The following is a 21,182-nucleotide window of genomic DNA, read 5'->3' as shown; positions in this document are numbered from 1 at the left end:
ACATGGACCGTAGGTAAGACGTGTCTTTCGTAATTGTTCTTTCAAGTAAATACATTTTAGATGAACAAATTTCAGATATATAACGCAGCTTTCCCATGACATTTTCCCATTTCCTACCTAGTTTACACACATCTGGTATAATTAGATTCTCCTCTAATGTTCGTCCCAGAGCTTTCATAAATTTACGTATCTGTGAATCCCGATCTAATTGTTGGAATACATTTAGGAATCTTATTTGTAATGATATGCCCCTTTGTCCTGGGTTAAACTCCACCCTTTTAAAATGGCTTGATCCGCACCCCTGCTAGGGCCTATCAAATATTCATGAGATTGATAAATGAAATAACAAAAAGATGTCCAGGACAGAGAAGGGCCACAATATAGTCTTCAACAGCTGAAGTGTACTATTAAATATGCCAAGGACATGTATAACAATCATGTTTATTTTATCTGCTGAACATACCAAGATCTTGCACTGTGTGAATGTTGTCTATTCGTATCTATTAAACCTACCTATTAGGATTTTAGTACTGTGTGAATATGGTCTGTTATTAATTGACATTTCTACCGTTATCCATCCACGTATTGACATCCTTGGAACAGAACACCTTGCCTTCATAGAATTAACTTTATAGCCGTATGTGATAAAATCATCTTTGCCTCCAAATCTACACTTAACTTGTGTTAGAAGTGAACTAGGTGGCATGCATGGACCAGATATATCTAACATTTTACCACCAAGCATCCCGGCGAATGCTGGATGAATGGTTAGGACACCTTCAAATATGGCATAAAATATATAAGTAAATATTATATACAAAAAAATAAAATATTCTTCTTAAAAATGTTCATCATCTTTAATCCAAAGTGAGCATTTTGTAATTCCGCATCACATTTAAAAAAAAACAAATTCGGGGAAATTTTCCATACATAAAAATAAAATTATGCTTTGGCCTGTAGACATGAACAATTTAATGAATTCTCCATATACGATATCACGGCCGACACTCGGCTAACCGAGAGATTGGTCGGTTAATCTATATTGAGTATGCGGCTATATCGGCGGTTGGTCTGTTAATTGGGTTGGCTAAAGTCTGTTAATCAGGTGTTATCGAGAAAATCATTGAAAGTTCAGCATGTTTCATTGTATAACTTTTTAAATATATTTTTATCATAAAAAATATTCATGTCTAACAAAACAATTCAATGTGCTGAATCCAGTGGCGTAATTATTATTTTTCTAGCTTCAATGTACGATGTATAAAATGAAAAGACGGGTTACTCATCAATAAATTTATACATATTTTACACTCACAAACTGTACACAAAATGACACGTTGGTTGAATTTACGTGCATGCAATATTTTGAACATCGAGAAAAGACAGGCATTATGTTTGTTAACCATAATGAAATCATTATGTGAAAAATCTTCACGAAAATCTGTATTTTGGTGACATAAATCAATCTTTATTTAAAACCTGGTCTGTTAATGGGTCGGATGTATAAGACCCGGTCTGTTAATTGGTCTGTTAAGAGTTATGAATGGCAATAAAAGTATAATTTTATTGCTATATGGGGTGTTATCGGATCAAATGGGTAGGCTCAAGACGAGCGGCTAAAATATACGGAAACAACACATGAGCAATGAAACATAAAATATACGGAAACAACACATGAGCAATGAAACATAAAATATACGGAAACAACACATGAGCAATGAAACATAAAATATATGGAAACCACACATGAGCAATGAAACATAAAATAAACGGAAACAACACATGAGCAATGAAACATAAAATATACGGAAACAACACATGAACAATGAACAATTTAAACAATGGAAATTGAAAATTGATAAAAACGGTTTCAAAAAGTGTAATATTAAAGTAATGTTAATTTCATCCAAGAATGGTCGCATATGTCATGTGGATTCTGTTTAATTGTCATGAATGACACCAATTTGTCATCTACATTGGTAACCAGTATATAGATCAGAGATAAACATCGTAATGTAACTAAACATCAGTAAGTAAAATATATTGCGATGCTAAAATATAAAGAATAGAGAAAGAATAATGAGTAAGATAAATTAAAGGTAAAAGGAAAAAAAGTCACGGAGGAAACGTGACATAACAATTTAAAGAATACAGAAATTGGACGATGCTATATATATGTACCCTGTGTTGTATTAGAAAGACACTTTCAGTCGGATTTGAGAACGTGCTACTTTGAACAGACACAAAAAATGAGGCTGATTGAAATTCAATTCATGCGTATTCCAGCGGCCAATCCATATCACACTATATTGAAGTGACAGACCCTTCAATAAAATGCAAAGAAAGTCAAAATAAAAATGATCTTACTAGTAAATCACAACCGAAATGAATGACAGACGGACATTTTTTACAAAACTTAATGAACAATTGAAATCAAGATATTTGAGGTTTGCGTTATTTCGCAAAGATTTGCGTTACAACGCAAAGGTTTGCGTTACAACGCGCAAAGGTCTGCGTTTTATCGCATAGGTTTGCATTATAACGCAAAAGGTTTGCGTTGTAACGCAAATATAGGACGAAAAATTAAAAAAAAATGTGTTGCGCTAATTCGCTTCCGTAGGATACTGTTGCATCGTATTATCATTTTTTTTTTACTCAGGAACATCTCATTCTTAACTTTTTCTATAGGAAAATATAAAGGTAGCAAAAATAACTGTGTCTAAATTACTCTTAACTGACACAATTTCAATTGTCCAACCCATTAACAGACTTTACTCCCATAATTTTCGCTAAAACGTGGTAATATTCACTTTTTATTACAATTATGAAATATTTACCAAAGTAAATTTATGTTTTAGAACCAAAGTACTATTTTGTGTCCTTTAAATGGTATCTAAAATTGTTTGTTCCGACTTTTATTAAAAAAAATGCTATGCGTATAAGCATAAATACTACATACTTGCGCGACGCCTTTTGATTTAACTGAAAACTGCGTAGATCACCCGGATCACCCGCCGGGTCATTGAAACAACCCGGAAATTCCGAAAATGACACGATTTCACCCGTATTTCTTAGCCTTGAGAGTGATTTTCATGACATAAGTAATATTCCTTTGAAATACCGGCAAATTCGTAATTCTTCCATCAACATGCAGTTCATCTAGCTATGTAAACTGTCAAATTAAGTGACCCATTAAGTGCATGGCTTCACTTGACAGCTTTGGTGTCAAACACACTGTTGATTAACACCAATTACCTTAGCTTTAGGTCGTAAATAAATTGCCCTGTTGTTTTACAAAGATATTTCAACTAAGAGTTACTTCCCCTTATTTGTCACCATTCAAAATTATTCCTTATATTAACGTTTTATGGGTGAAAAAGATTAAATCATAATAATATAAAATTCAAATACATATTGAAAAATAACTTTTCATTATTTTTATACTTTTATACAATTTTTAAAAAAAAAGTTGAAAATTATTTTTCACATTTATACTTCCTTTAACTGTATTACTATATTTTATCATAGTCTAATTTCCTTGTTAATTAAGAGATGTTCACTCATGTAATACCTCTACATGGTATGTTTCAAGGCTAGTAGACTCATTTTAAAAATGCAATTGAAAAATAAATTTTAGATGATGACAAAAGTAAAGGACATAAGACTGTGATACACAAGTTAATAAAAATCTTTAAAAGTGTAATGAAATAATAATAAATAAGATTTTAAGGGATAATTCGCGATTTTTCACTTTTCATCTTATTATGTTCATAATACCATAAAAAACATATTCACAAGTTTTATTTTGATATGAAATTTAATAAAGAAGAAAATTGGGAAGTATTAATTTTATTTTTTGAAACTTCCTGACTTATGTGACGTAGTTTAAGTCTTTGATGCATGCCGGGAGTGAAAATATCTCATTTAAGTCTTGTTCGTTAACCATCTAATAACGCGATTTAAAGCGCATCGACGACTTTTGGTGTAACTATTAACCAACGAGAAATAAGTGATAGCCATGCAACTTTTAAAATTAGATCGTGTGGATTTTTTAAAACGAATTTTAATAATAAAAGTAAATCATACAATAGAACATTTTTATGATTTTTTTTTCTAAAAATACTTTAAACAAACATATGAAACTGACATGATCGATAGTGTATTAAAAATACATGTTTGTATTCTGACCTTTTTGCTTCATTCCAGCAATCATTTTCACTTACTTGTACGGTGGAAACAATAAAATGTGTATTGTTTTGTGACACCTAAAGAATGCGGAATGCGTAGTTTAACTCAAGGTAATTAAAAGATTAGCATTATGTAATTCTAATCTTTTGATCATCATTCAGTGAAATCTAGGCGTCACGGTTCACTGGCATTTCAGGTGTGAATAACATTTCGTATCAATTGTAAACGGGAGTCAGACAAAGTTTCAGACACATGAATGTAAAAAAAAATAATTAAAATTAATTAACGGGAATAATAAGATCGCACAATAACTGGATAGCTGTTGTATATTTTTATATTTTGCATAAGATCACTTTTAATGAATTATGACTTTTGAATACTTAAGTAACGATAAAATACTGAATTATTTTAATTGAAGTATTTATAAATAAAAATAGCCTTCTAAACACGAGTTTATGAACTAAAAATTGTACTATTTCAAATTAGGATCGGCAGCCTTAAATATTTCAAACAGATCATTAACAATTGCAATTATATATTTTAGTCAATCCAAAGTGATCTTTAATTACCTATTTAGGAATTAATGTGCTCATCAAAATATTTTAAATCTCACAACACATGAATACTTCAGATATTTGAAAAAAGATGTTTTAAAAAATTGACAGGAAATTAAAGGATCTAAATTGGAATGGAATCAACAAATTACGAACAGATATGCTTTTCAAGTGTGAAAAACATCAACAAAATTTATACATAATCGGGAATGTCCTTCTTAAAATACTCTTCGTCTCACACCGTAACTATATATAATACTTTAGCTATTTGACCAACGATGTATAAAAAAAAATGAACGAATTAAATGTCATCTTTCCCTATTTTTTAATGTAATTATAATTCTGTTTCAACTGGCAAGAATACCAGTAAAGCGGACAAGCAGTTTATTCTGCAAATTGCTGTCATTGAATATCAAGAGAGAAAATAAATTCCGAAATTGATTTGAAACTTTAATACTCCTGGAAAATATTCACATCCCTCGGTATTAGTGTAGTTCCAGTTGCGTATATATATTACATACATGTCGGAACAAATGCAATCCAATCCAGTCACGTCTCAGTCATTACAGCTGAACGGACGTGCTGGGCCAGCTCTCCTTTACCCGCTATCTTCGATGAGGGTTTACAGTTAGATATCAACGACTTACTACTTAAGATGACAGAAACCGATCCATGCCGTACAGATAGACGTAGCGGTTGGCGTACCCGCGTTAACATGCACTCCAAAACCATTGTATTATGGGGAGTGTTATGCCGATTAACGTCCGAGGGCTGTATCCTAGGCTGTTGGGTGATACGACCTTCATTTCACTGCCTCACGGCTTTGGTCCTGATAATGCTTCCTGTCATCTTTCGAACTACGTCCGAGATCATCTACCAGTACTCCATCATCGAGGCTAGCGGGCTGCCAAGCTGACCAAACTGGCCCTGAAAGCAGCCGTTGTGAAGAAGTAAAATCCAAAATAGTAAACAAACCAAAATCAACTCACCAAAACCAAGATGGCGGCCTCCATTCGGCTTCCTTACTACTTGTTCCTGACCCACGGCAGAAATTATTCAAACGCTCACCAATCGCCTTCGGGCACCGAGCCGACCGTGCGAGGGCTGTATAGCCAGTCAAGGTCGTTAAACACCACCACACACACAATTGTGATGATGGCGAAATTCTTCCTTTTTTTGAGAACAATCTAATTGATATATAAATGACCATAACTTCGATGAGCCAAATACAGTAATATATCGACCAGTATTTAAATCTCTTCTTCTTCTTTTGGTATACAATAGTCTATCGACATTTGATGATTACATACTGTTGGCATACGTGAACTTGTCATTTTACAAAACTTTTACCCCAATTTACGCAAAATGTATGTTTCTTTCTTATGTTCTATGTATACATGTATATATTTTAATTTGCGCTATAGTTCCGTAACTTATAATCCAGGCGTATATACGAATGGTCGACAAGTGCGTACATTTTTTCAAATCAATATTTCTGGCCTTCACCATTGACAACGAGTATATACTACATTTTACCAAATTTACACTTGGAAAAAATACGTATATAGATTTTTATTTCATCAAATCTGTTTTTTTGTTTTTTTGGTATTATTTATATTTTATAAATAAATTTCTTTTCACCAGAAATGTTATTCATAAACAAGCGTATGAGTTTAGTAATATCACTTTCGGACACGCAAGATAGAGATGTATATTATACACCTAATAGTTCAAAATGGAAAGTTATAAGTTATCGGCCGTGTACACTTATCAATACACTAAGAAGTGAAACGATGCATGAATTTGCAAACTCGACAGGAAATCGCTTGAATACCTGGACGTGTCACCTCACACCCCCTCCAATACCTTTGGGAGTAGTACCTTTAGCCATGCGGGTGATCAGTGGAGCGAAGATCCTAATTTATTTGAATAAAGTTTATTACATAAAAGAATTATGAACTAATTAGATTTTCGAAAACAATTCAAGTTTCACGGAAGACTTATTTATGATTTGAAATTTTGACTTTTTCACTAATTCCTATATTATCAGTCTAAAATAACAGATCCTGGTTATTTAAAAAAAAAGAATAAAATTTTCCGTATCAAGTTAGTTAACTAGTCGGATAAAACAACCGCACGATTGACGAGATATCGACACGCAATTACGACTACATCGGGTTACTGTAGTTTTGGTCCTTAGACATATCTTGACTGCAAATCGGAGAAGGTGACAAAATGGCCGACCGCAGAGAATTGATACTCTAAATTTAAAATCGATGGTGATCTCTTATCTAGCAGAATAAAACTTTAATATCTATGAATTTGAGAATTTTTATACAGAATAAACATAATATCAATTTTTGATTTTTTTGCGAAGTTTCCCTTTAAAATGACTTAACCAAGTGAACATGCATTTATGTTTTGGTATCTTTGATATACATTATAAGAAAATGTACCATAAATACTGAAATTCAGCTCGAAAAAGTTCGTACGCGTTATGACCTGAGATTTGATTCTTCAATGCAGGTCATGACCTGCATTTTCATCGTCACAGGTTGACAGGTATGAGACTATGAAATGTTTTTACAAGTGGAAAATGTTCTATGATAGATATCATTTTGTCAGACAGTTTTCTTTTTTTGATTTGGTTCTTATAATATGCCAAAAATCTTTATATTTAATAGAGTTTAACATTAAATTGTGCGTTTTACTCTTAACAGACGTATAACCAACCCGATTAACAGACCAATCTCCCATATAGCCGCATACTCAATATAGATTAACCGACCAATCTCTCGGTTAGCCGAGTGTCGGCCGTGGATATATTCTATTTAAATGAAGTCTATTGTATATTTAGGTATATTCGATGACAAGAAATGCTATCAATAAAGTCAGTGTACTTAATTAATCACATTTTACTTTAATAAGAATGACTTTTGCAACCCAAGAACTAGTTGATATCATCAGATATGGTTTTTATTTGTTGATAAACCTAAGAAAATATATAGGTATATATTACCTCCACGTGAATCGTTAGAGCATCCCCCATGTTGTATTTGTTCTCCGTCTATTCTGTAGATATACCTCCCCTTTGTATCACTTCCATAATTGTTCACAGCATATTTCAATTGTTCATCATTTAAGGCGGTTGTGTATCCCCTTCCCTCACCAGCATTAAAACCGGACTACCATAAGAAAATCAAAATTATTAATTAGTGATCTACTTTTATCATGTTTCCTTTCTCTGTTGAAAAAAACAACAGGTGCAAAACCTGTTACCTATGTTTAGTGAATAACAAAATCTTGTGTATTGGTAATGCACTTTCAGAGATTTGTTAATCTTAATAACCGTTTCCTTTCACAAAGTATTAATGTTTGCCTTTCTCAAACAAGACAATTTAGTACTTTAATAAAACATAGAAAGATAAGATATTCGGCGAGAAAACTTATGTGTCTGGTCAAAGGTGAGGGAATGTTTTAAAGAAATGACTAACTCTAATATGAGAAATGCGACACTTCGAAGAACAATCATGGTAAAGCTACCATTGTGGTTTATAAGTAGTCACAACTCTTTTTGTATGGTCATAAGACTTTAACTGTACGTGATAAAGATAGGTGGATATTAGAGATTGAGATTGTAGCTTCTTATAAGATTCTATTACTTTAAGTGTAAAACAGAGCAAATTGTACCAGTTGTACTAGTGGTATATTTATTTGAATTATAGTTATAAACATTTCTTTCATAACAGAGCGCTAAAATCAGTTGTACATATTCTTATCTTTTTTATTTCAATTGATGAATAAGTTATAAAAAAGAAGATGGGGTATGAATGCCAATAAGACAACTATCCACAAAAAGACCAAAATGACACAGACATTAACAACTATAGGTCACCGTACGACCTTCAACAATGAGCAAAGCCCATACCGCATGCTGCATAATTTGTAAATTTGAAAATTTCAGTACCAAATTGGTAACTTCCCTTGTACATACATGTAATAGACATAAGTTGGTTAATTTATTGGGTCTTTGCATCGGAAATAAACACGTTTATTCTAAAACCAGTTGTTGGCATGATTTGGGTTATGTTGCTACATGTACATGTATATGTGTGTTTATTCTACATTGGCTAGAGGTATGGAGGAGGGTTGAAATCTCACAAAACAATTTTGCCTGCCATCAGGTACGGGCATTTCTCACTGCGTTAAAGATGTATTGGTGGCCTTATAATAGTTTTTGCTTTTTGGTCGGGTTGTTGTCTCTCTGACACATTCCTCGTTTCCATTCTAAATGTTATTTTACTTTTAACCGTGTGTGCACGTCGAGTTAAGCTATGGGTTTAAATTTGTTAAATATTGCCAATTCTTACCTGAGTAAACTTATCCATTGTTATATCCATTTTCACATAGTTAAACATAGCAAAACTCGAAGTACCATCGGTCAACATTGCCAATTGAAATGTATTATTCTGAAAAAATACCTTTATTTGCATATAAACTATGTTCATCATGTAATAAATAAGAGCATTGGACTCCAAGACTTGACCATCTCACAGATGTTATGAGATTTTACAGAATGCAGGATGCCATATAGATATCGATTAAAAAGGGTAGGTAATTTCCGAGATAACGCAAATTTAATATGCACATGATATAGAAGTGCAAAGGTATGTAACATAGTTGCTAATAAAATTCATAAAAATGCTAGTAGATATAACATGTAAATCAAACGGTAACTTAAGATTCAGTATACACTCAGGTACGTGTCCGATTCCCCCAAACGTGTCCATATAACGACACTGAACTCCATAATATATCTAGTTGTAAAAGGGCGCTAAAAAGCATGTCAGATTTTATTAACGCCCGATCGTGTCCATTTAAAAAAAAAAGCGCGAACATAGTCATTCGCAAAAAGGTGTATACAGTACGCAGAAATGTCATCACACGTGATTAATATAGTAAGGCATTTTCGCGGTTTATAAGTACTAAAAAAATTACTCAGTAAACGATATATTGAACTATACTAAATTATTTGTTACGTTCTCGTTCTCTATAAATATACATGAAATACTTGACACTAGACATTAAGCAAGCAATAGTCAAGTTTTTTTTTATATTTGCTGATCAATTTTGCAATTATGCTTAGTATAACAAATTGCCATTGAACAAGCTTATGGTAATCAATATTGAATTTTTTTCTTCTTTCAACTCTATTCCATTTTTACGTTTGGGTAGTTGTGCCCAAAATACATTGTTTGTACTTCAGGATTTATGTCTTTTGAATGCGGCTTCTATCTGAATTAGAATTCAACCGAAACACTTTGGCGAATGACAATTATCGGACATGGGGGGGGGGGGGGGGGGGGGGGGGGGGGGGTATGAAATCGGGCACGTTTGGGCGATATAAAATTTAAAGGTGACGGTTTTTTTTGGTGGGTATTTTTTTGGAGGGGGGTGAGAAGCGTTTGCGTGAATCGGACACGTTTGCGTGAATCAGACACGTTTAAGTGTGTTAAATATATTCAATTATTTGAGTTGAAAAGTATAGCCTGATCGTTCTATATATTGCAGGACCGAAATTTGTGATACAAAGAAACGTTTCTATCTGTTAAAAATATAAAATACAGTCGTTAACTTTAAAATGGACTACTGATGTAACCTTTTAGTTTAAACATATTTTATTTGTTAAAGTACAAATTGGATAAGACACAAGTCAAACAGACTTATGAAGTCTTCTCCATTTAACATTTATAGCAATATAATACAAAAATATATGTATGAGCATGCATGTAAAGAATGGTATATCTAATTTAGTAAATATATATATAAATATGGATCAAAAGACGGAAAATTGAAGATTGAAGAAAAAGAAAACAATAATAATACAGAAAAAATAAATAAAAATAAAAATATATAAATGAATAAATTACTTTGAAAACAGAAAAAAAAACAAAAAACAAAAAAATAATAAAAAAACAAAACCCAAATTAAAAAAATAAAAATAAAAAGGACAAAAAAAAGGGAGAAGAAATCTTACTTAAATGATGATGTGTGTGTGATCATGGTTTGCTACCTAGACAATTTGAAATCTTTCCGAACTTTTAATAAACTCAAAGACATTTTTGAAAATGTTTTGGTTTTGCTCTAGAGAAAGAAGACAACTACCCGAGGTAAGAAGTTCTATGTTAATTTTACAATCATTTGGAAGCCAGCGAAGACTTTCAAACATTTTATTTCGTATGTCTGAATATAATATACATTTAAAAAAGAAATGATAGGAATCTTCACGATTAACACCACAGCGGCAGGAAGGGTCAGAAATAATGTTGACCCTATATAGATCATAGTTTAAGGATGATGCAAAACATCGAAGTTGGGTGAGAATTATATTCAATTTTCGATTTCCAAATTCATATTGCTTCGGTACAAAAATATTACTCTGAGGATAACGGTTTTTTAGTTCAGTTTTAAATTTATTAATTGATTCCACATCACGAGTTGAATCATCAAGATTATTCCAAAGACGTATGGTTGATGGAATAAAAGAATCATTAGTTAATGCTAGTCTGCAGAATGGAATAATGATGTCATTTCCATTGCGTAGAGGATAGACCGTCATACTTTGTATTTTTTGGGGAATTAAATTTGACAAATATTCTGGAACATTATTATTTTGAATATTATAAAACATTTGGATTTTTCTTCTCTCTCTTCTTTCAGCTAATGTTTCCCATCCAAGTTCTTCATAGATAACCCTTGAGCTTGTGAATATAGGTAAGCCCGTAACTATCCTAGCAGCTTGGAGCTGTAATTGCTCCAGTTTATTGACATAACCTACCCCAATATTATCCCAAACCTCACTTGCATACTCAAATAAAGGTCTTATAAAAACTAAATAGAGTTTTTCTAAATTTTTCCTGCTCAGTTTATATTTCAACTTCCTTAGCATATTTATATGTTTAGACGTGCTTACGATAATATTATCAACGTGGGCATTCCATTTAGCATCGTTGCTAAATGTAACCCCTAAATGTTTATGCATATTTGTAATAGGTATATTTTTACCATTGAATATAAAGTTCATTTCTGGGGTTTCAACATTAGAAAATAACATAATTTCTGTTTTATCTGGATTAAAAGACATTAACCATTTTTTGGACCATTCGTTCAGCTGTTCTAGATCATGGTTTATCACAGTTTCTATCTGAAAAGCATCACGATCCGCACAGCTGAACGATGTGTCATCTGCGAAGAGTCTGCACAGTGAAATAAGTCTTTCTGCAATATCATTTATATATATTATAAAAAGTAATGGTCCAAGGACCGACCCTTGAGGAACTCCAGCTGAAATACTGCAAAGTTTTGAAGAAGATTGCTTGATAACCACCCTTTGTTTTCTATCACTTAAGTAGCTTCTAAACCATTTTAACAGATTTCCATTTATACCATAAGCCTTCATTTTATGTAATAAACCATCATGCCAAACTTTATCAAAGGCTCTAGAGAAATCGCAAAAAACAAAACAACTTATCTCTTTCTTTTCAAGTGAGTTCAATATGCAATTATATATTTCTAACAGTTGGTGAACCGTTGAACATTTAGGAAGAAAACCCGATTGATACTCATAAATTAATTTAAATCTTTGTAAGTGGTTGTAAACATATTTATATACTACACGTTCCATGACTTTGCCTATGCAACTTATGAGTGATATAGGTCTATAATTTGAAGGTAATGAACTATCCCCCTTTTTAAATAAGGCTATAACATTTGCAATTTTCCAGCTGGAAGGATATTTGCACTGATGCAAGGATTTATTAAATATAATACATAATGGAATTGCAATTTTGTCGGGACAAATTTTAAGCATCTTATGACTAATGACATCCGGGCCGGACGCTTTTTTGGGATTTATAGTTTTTATGATATCAACAATTTCACTAGTACTAATCACTATATCATTCAATAAATTGTTAGTTTTTTTGTCGAAATCGGGTAATTGAGCATCAACATCTGCTAGCGATGAAATGAAACAAAAATACTTATTTAGAATGTCGCATTTCTCGTCGTCTCTATCGGCGAACTCCTCAAAACGATTGTCATTAAGAATATTTTTTAATGGGGGTATGTTATTAGATCCTCTATTTGGCTTAATCAGCATCTTCATAATTTTCCAATAAGTCTTAGAATCTGAAGCGTTATCTAGTATTATATTTTCCAAGTTTTTCTCAAAATTTTCTTTCGCTTCCTTTTTCATATTGTTCACTTTATTCCTCTGTTTCTTATATTTATTAATATCCGTTTCTTTTTTAGATTTAATTGATTTTTTTCGTAATCTATCCCTTATTCGAATTGCTTTTCTGATATTACTGTTAAACCAGTGTTTGTCATTACCACGTATAGTTACTATTTTGGTTGGAATGCTCTCTCTTGCAATGCTGAGGATTTTTTCAGTGAATATAGTGACCATTTCGTCTACTTCCTCAACATTGGAAAAGAGTTCATTCCATTCAATTGCATTCAACATATTTGAAAACTTTTCAACATCTGTTTTTTCATATAACCATATTTCCCGTTTAAACGACTTTGTTTCGGACTTTGGACATTGTAAAAAAATAATAGAGGCATCGTGATCACTGATGTTATCAGGTACATTCAGTACATCAGAAAAAGAAAATTGTATAGCATCACTTAAAATGATTGGATCAAGCAAAGTACTACTGTGATCAGTTACCCTTGTTGGTTTATTAATTACGTTTTTTAAATTCAATTGATGAATTATATCATATAACTTATTATTATTATACGAAAATAAATCTGAATTCAAGTCTCCAGAAATCACAATGTTTTCTGTATACTGATAACCAAGTTCTATAGCATGATTTAGCCGTGTCCAATATTCAACACCTGACCATTCCGGTCGATAAGTACAACATAATAAAAAAGTTTGACCTTTACCTCTGATCTCCACCCAGATAGTTTCGTCAATGTGGTTTTCGAGTACACCTTTTCTGGTGACTGACATATCATCTTTTGTATAAATGAGTAAGCCTCCTCCGGCGTTATTACGATCTTTACGGAATATATTTTGTGAAAATGAATCTATCATTAATTCTTCGTTATTTATGTTTGGATCTAAGTGCGTTTCAGTGACTGTAACAATATCAAACTCTTCTGCGAAATTTTGAATGAAATCAATCTTATTTCGTAAACTACGAATGTTAATATTACATATTGATATGGAGTTATCAGTTTCACGAGAAAAATCGTTTTCATGTTCAATTGGACCAGGATTTTGTTCAACGCTTCCAATTATAAGGATAAAATGTAACACAAATAGAAGGAATAAAACATTTATGTTTGGATCAAGGCTTTGAAGAAGCGACAAGGAGACGACGAGAAATGAACAACGACAATTGGTAAGTAGAATTTCCGAAAAAGTTTCTCCGTTACAAAAATTATCTGATCCGGAAAAATGAAATTTACCTGAGTTAAATAACCCTATGGCTAACCTGTATTGTTCGATACAGTTACCCATTAGGTAAAAGTACAACAAACAATAACATGTTATAAGACAGGTTGCCATTCAGGTTACACACAAAAAATAGATCACACACATCATCATTCAAAGTCATACAGGTATTAAACATATATACACAAAGAAGATAAAAGTACATTGTAAAACACATTAAATTGAAGGAAATAATTTTCGACTCATAAAATGGGAAAATTAGTTCACAAACAAAATTTAAATATAAATTCCGGGTTTTTTTTTTCTTTTTTTAACAAAACTATTCAATACTTTATGCTATTATCTATAGCAAATCTCTTTTTTGATTATTTGATTTTGATCAAAGCTTTAATATATAAAAGGGGTGTTCTTTAGCTGCACATGAAATATACATATAACATCTGATAACATGACTTGAAATTGATTTCCTACAACTATGATAAACTCAATTGCAATATTTGATAGCAGTATAATAGTTTTATACAGGTATAAATTTTTTGGGACAATTATAAGTTGTTGTTTATTTAAATTTGCTTCTTGTAGAAACTATAACTGACATACAGATGCCATTTCAAATATTCTTTAAACGAGGTTTCAAGAATTATATATATTTGATTAAATTAATAGAAAATAAAAGAAATACCAACAACAAAATCGATATTAGGAAAATATGTCAAATGGAAAAAGAAAGAAAAACGTATAACTTGATTTTTTATATACTATTTTCTCATTGTAACCTAGTCCTATAAGATAAGACTCCGGAGGCCCACATCACCTACATTCGACGCTTTCTGTATTTTTTTTTTTACTATCAATGTTGAACTCCAGATAAAAAACGTTGAATGCAAATGACATGAACCTCCAGAGTCCCATACCATAGGACTTATTGTAACCCGAGTTTATGAATTTATTCAGACGTTTTAAATTGTTTGACACATTTTGATGCAAGTAAGTTATACTAGATTTACTTGCTAGCAATATTAATAACACATGAAGCAATTTTTAAAATGTACATTAGAGACATTTAAAGAACAAGTGACAACTGTCTAAGATACATATATTTACACTATTTATGTTTTTGTAATCTAATCTGTGCCATTACTGTGGTTCTCATCGCTGTTCTGATTGGTGGTACTTGGGGATAGATGTTGATTGTCGTCGTCTGTGGTTGTATCAAGAGCTGTTATGTCGTCATAGTTTTTGATTAGTTTTTTGGTGCCTCTATCTGTTGTTTTGGCAAATATGCGACCATCGGATGTCCAGTATGCGAAAATTTTATGGTTATACTTGAGATCGGCTAACTTTTGTGTAAGACCAGTTCTGTACTGTGTTAAGTTTTCTGTTATGAATATGCCATCTGCATCACCCTTTAAGGCTTTTTTGTTGGTATAAACCTTGCTTCTTGTACGATGTAACCTTTCACTTAATTGGTTGAAAAGTATCATAATAGATGTACAATACTTGCTAATTCCCAAAGTACCTTGCACGAGCTACAACCTTTAACAACGTCAGTTTTAGAAATGACTTCCTTCCACGTGACCACCAAAGCATATGAAGCCTCGAACTGGTATTCCAACCCCACCATAGATTCCCTAATGATAGAGGAGTAGTTTGATAATTCCCCTGCAGGTATATCAGATCCTTCTCTATACAAAACCTGACCAGCGTACGGCTTTTTATTCAATTTAGAACCAATGTCCTGGGCAGGAAAATAATACGGAGCAGCGAAAGCCGGGTCATCTTTGGTCAGAGTTTCAGTAAATATTTCGGTTTGATGAAGTGTCTGGGAAGCAAATCCAACAAGACCATCTTTAGATACCTTAATAGAATAAAATGTAAACAATGAAAGCAAATTCAGAATCATATTAAAAGCTGTTTACAAAGATTAAGGTACACATCTAGATTTAAATTGTAAATTTTACTTTTACAAAACATGATCTAGATTTTCAAAGGTGATATAAGAATGACGTAAAAATGATTTAACCCCATATGTTGTGAATTTGTCAAATAAACATATCTAAACCATATCTTGTTCGATGTTTTCTTCAACTTTGTTTGTAGGTTCATTTGCTTAGAGGAGTCGGTGGTGGTGGTCTGTTTTAGTGTTGTTCTTTTTATGTTATATATATAGAAAATGTATTACGTTTAATCTTCAATTGCTCTTTCATTAAAACACCTTTTTAAATGGAAAATGTGCCTTTTATTTCCAGGTGAGAATTAATCCGAATTGTTCATATTTAGAAAAGAGGGAAGAACGATACCAGAGGGACAGTCAAACTCATTAATCGACAATAAACTGACAATGCCATGGCATATAGAAGATATTTTGAATACATGTATGTCCAATATGTTCTAATATTACAGCATACGAATATGCTATTTAAATCAAATATATCATTAAAGATAGTAATGTGTTTAAACATACATAAAGATCTTTGTATATGGTTCCCATGAATGGAAATTTGATGTTAGACGGAAGTGTGACTTTGTGATTTATTTTGTCTTCACCTCTAGTCACAGGATTACCAGTTAATGGAAATATTTCATCTCCATTTGAAACTGAAATAGAATTAAAGCGACCATTAAAACATTGTTTACTTTTACTCATTTTGATAACCAGCTTCTTTTAATTTTGACGCCTAATGCAGTAACAATTGAGGTTTTTATTTAAATTTCCAAATCAGGAGGCAATGTTTTAGAGGAATATCTAAATCAGATGCTAATATTTAGAATATCATCTCTTAATATCTAAAATATGCGCTAATGTTTACACGATTTATATCTCAATCAGACACCAAGTTTAGAGGAATATCTAAATAAGGCGCCATTGTTAGAGGTATATTTAAGTAAGGCGTCAATGTTTGGAAGAATATATAAATTAGGTGCCTGTGTTTGACAAATATCTAAAAAAGACGCCAATTTTTTTTAAGAATATCTTAACCAGGTGCTTATGTTAAAGGGTATATCTAAACCAGGCGTCAATGTTTGGAAGAATATCTAAATTAGGCGCATGTGTTTGACAAATATCTAAATAAAGCGCTAAAGTTTAGAGGCATATCTAAATCAGGCGCCAATGTTAAAGGGTATATCTTAATCAGGCGCCAATGTTTAGAGGAATATCTAAATCAGGCGCCAATGTTAAGGGGTATATCTAAATCAGGCGCCAATGTTTAGAGGATTATCTAAATCAGGCGCCAATGTAAAGGAGTAATATATAAGTTTTTGTCCGGACGAATTAGGTATACGTGAATTCAATGGTTCGTGTAGTTAAATTAATCCATCGGGTAAGTCCATAACTGGTATGGTGTAATGCATACTTTTGTCTCTATCACACGAATTCTTATTTTCTAGTTTTAATTTTTATTTATTTAACCTATAGCTGTACAATGTAACCTATGAGAATGCAACAAGAGTATAAATCTCAATAACCGAAAATTATACCATAGCTATCTATGGTATAATTTTCACAATTATACCATGGTTTTGTTGTGTATTATTTTCGAAAGAAAAACAAAGATGGCAAGACCTGAACGAGGCCGCCTGAATTTCTTAATTGACATATGAACAACAGAGTCAATGTGGGGCCACTAAGCTAAACTGCCCGCTTTGCACCAGCCGATATAAATGAATGCCTAGGGTGGGAATCGAACCCACGTACACCAACTCCGTTGTCCCTATATTTTTAAATGAACAAAAAATTGTCAAGAACAAATTTTAAAAAAGGTACAAATGTGTTAAAATTTAATAATCAAATTATACATGAAAATATAAGTTGATTTTCGGTGATTCAGATGTCTACTTAGATTGTAGTCCAATAGCCTCCACTACATGAATATATTGCGTAAAAGGTTTTAAAATTGCTGAGGCAGATTTTTTTGGGGTAAAAGGGAGCGAAAGGCACGCCCTTTTCAAGGAGCTTCATGTATGGTTGATGCGTAGTCCATTTTTTTTTTTAAAATAAAGTTGACTTGCTAGACCCCTCCCCCTTTAAAAAATCCTGGATTCTCATCCGATTTGATATAAATCTAAACGAGGTTGCTTAAGTAATAACAATTATGTTTGAGAATTAAAAATAGATAGGTTCCTTTAAATGAAGCTGAACATAGGTTTCTTTAAATGAAGCTGAACATAGGTTTCTTTAAATGAAGCTGAACATTTTGTTTAAATTTTCTAGAATATACATCACATGCGATTTTAATCGTCGACATTTTGAAATCCTTGTTAATTAATGCGTCACTTGGGCTTCTGGTACAAATTAAAACGTGGAATTTTTCATCCAAACTCACTAAAAGATTCTTGAGATTCAAATTTCCACAGAATTATAAAATTAATTAACAATAAAAATTTTAACATTTCGAACATTTAACATTTTGATAAAATAAAAAAAATACACTAACCCTTTGCAGTTCAACTTTTAATCTGGGGTTCCGGAAAACTTTTTAAATATTTCTTGCAGCCATATGCAGAACATCCAATTTCTTTTACCCGTCACCAATGTAGATGTGCATCCATCGCTGTCGAAAAATCTTATCTTACTGATGTTCCCGCTGTTTCAGAAGCCCGGGCTTATTTTAGAAAGAAGGCGGAGCTTAATGTGTAAGGTCCAAAAAGGGTAATTTGACTGATTCTTATAAAAGTATTTTTAAAGTAAACTAACAAACATATATGAAATACACATTTTTTAACAGCAATATATGCGATAGGTTAAAACAGATATTTCATATCTTTTGGATAGTTTTGTGGTGTATCGTAAATTATACCATAGCTTTTGTAGAAACCCCTCGGCAACCTCACTCGACTTCGTCTCGTGAGGTTATTGCCGGGGGTTTCAACAAAAGCTATGGTATAATTTACGATACACCACAAAACTATCCAAAAGATATGAAATATCTATAACTTAACATATGATTGCCTATTTCGTTATTATTTAACGATTGTCTTAATCTGACAGATTATTAGATACATATTAAAAATTCTAACTTTTTCTGTTAAATTTATTAGTTTCCGATGTTAACTACTAGTATATTTAAGTACTTCATAAAAAATGCACTGATAAATATGAGATAAAAGTTAGCAACCATAATTTGTCGAACGTATAATTTGTCATGTTGATATCCATCATAGTCTTGATCTAATGATTAATCAAAAGATTAGTCAAAATCGTCGTATAATAACTCCTAAACATGCTAAAGGAGTCATTCTGTGGTGTATTTTTACAGTTCTTGTATGTTGATCATTTTACAAGTGGACTGTTAACAGATTCTTACAATCTATATATAGTATATAGTTGTCTATCTGATATGCAAAAACGCGAATATTGTTCCTGAATTATCAGTTAAGGGCTATAAAGATAATAAGGAATCGCCGAATATTTTTCTTTATTTCACTTGTATCGTTTTTGTTGTTTTTTTGTTTTGTTTTGTTTTCTGTTTTAGCTGAATAACTTTTCAATCAATCTAGTATCTATCATATATATAACAATATTCGAGTTACCAGTAAAAACATGAAAATATAATCAAAGGTCTCTTTTTGGTGATTACAATTTTTATCTATAAATATTATAGTTTTCGAGATATAAGTACAAAATGTAATTGACAATAAATCGTCATTTAGCATGTTTGGGGGCCATAACTCATATAAGAAATCATCTTATAAAATGGTTACGCTTAGGAGATAACTGTATTGTATTCTAAGCTCCGATGGCATAAATTGGGGATTTGATGGTGGCAAATTAAGTTTACTGGCGACGCGTTAGCGGAGACAGTAAACGGGTATTTACGACCATCAAATCCTAAATTGATGCCGTCGGAGCTTAAAATACAATATTGTTATCTTCATTCTAATGAAACTGACAGAAAAAAACGTTAAAACATGTATTAAAAATCTGTCATATGCCGTCTGCGCTTGCGCGTACGTCCCATAGCACCAATATCAATTGTCAATTGATGCCATGTAAGAAAGTGACGTTATCCAATCAAAATGAACGTAACAAACGTTGTTGCATTAGAATAAATAATAACTACATTTATCACATATTTGTTATGAATACCTTAGGTTTTGCATATGCAATAACCTTAAAATTGCCCGGGACAAAAAAGAGATATTGATATTGTTCCTAATGAAGTGACGTCATTGCATCCTTAACGACACGTTTGTGATAAATTGCTTAAGATTTTACCTTTTATTTATGTTTAAATTGTTATAATATTGACCTTTTTTCTGTTTTCTGCAGCACTTAAACATGTGATAAAAAGATTATAACATGTCTTTTCCATATTGGCCCGGGTATCATCCCTCGACCCATATCGGCTCTCGGCTAAAGCCTCGAGGCCGATATGAGAGTCTCGGGATGATACCAGGGCCAATATGGAAAAGGGCATGTTATAATCTATACGTATTTCACATTTTCTACCTATGTCATGTAAAATATTGATGCTAAAAAAAATAGTAAAACATCCTCTTACCTGGTAAATAACTTCAGTCTATTATAAACAATCTGATATTTGAAGTGTATAAATGAAATAAAGGTGGATTTTTACATTCCAATTATTGTGTGATTTGCACTGTCTAACTCGGTTACAGAGACACAAGGCAATAAATGGATTTTTCAGTGGGTTTATAGTGGCCATATTTAACAATTGGCATCAGTGCCTATGCCCTGAAGGTTCAAAGGTGCTTATTTCTTTACATGTAGCATACACAAACAATTATACACAATTAAAGCTATGACATGTCGGTATGCGATTATATAATGTTAACATACAAATGTACGAAATAAGAAAATTACCTATAACACAACAAACTTACTTGATGAAAATAAAACAAAAGAAAAAATCCTAGTCAAATACATGGCGGTCGCCATTATCCCATCTTATCAAGACCGTTTCTTCTGTTTATGGTTATAGAAGAATTATATATGTTTAGTTAGT

The 21,182-nt window shown here is 32.1% G+C and overlaps 1 protein-coding gene across 2 annotated transcripts in view; it reads right to left on the bottom strand.

Annotated features, from left to right (window-relative positions):
- The window catches only part of LOC143084919 (sushi domain-containing protein 2-like), a 38,814-nt gene extending 17,632 nt beyond the window's left edge, over positions 1–21,182 (bottom strand). For both annotated transcript variants that reach the window (XM_076260984.1, XM_076260985.1), the window contains exons 1-6: positions 21,061–21,182; positions 16,679–16,812; positions 15,734–16,072; positions 9,113–9,211; positions 7,762–7,927; positions 514–777 (exon numbers count right to left, since the gene is read on the bottom strand). In XM_076260984.1, the coding sequence (XP_076117099.1) occupies positions 514–777; positions 7,762–7,927; positions 9,113–9,211; positions 15,734–16,072; positions 16,679–16,812; positions 21,061–21,115 (1,057 nt within the window). In that variant the 5' untranslated portion in view covers positions 21,116–21,182. The remainder of the gene's footprint in view (positions 1–513; positions 778–7,761; positions 7,928–9,112; positions 9,212–15,733; positions 16,073–16,678; positions 16,813–21,060) is intronic.

The sequence above is a fragment of the Mytilus galloprovincialis genome, chromosome 8, assembly GCF_965363235.1.
Source record: "Mytilus galloprovincialis chromosome 8, xbMytGall1.hap1.1, whole genome shotgun sequence".
Classification (NCBI taxonomy): domain Eukaryota; kingdom Metazoa; phylum Mollusca; class Bivalvia; order Mytilida; family Mytilidae; genus Mytilus; species Mytilus galloprovincialis.
Note: the sequence above shows the minus strand (reverse complement) of the source record. Positions and strands in the feature narration are given on the sequence as shown.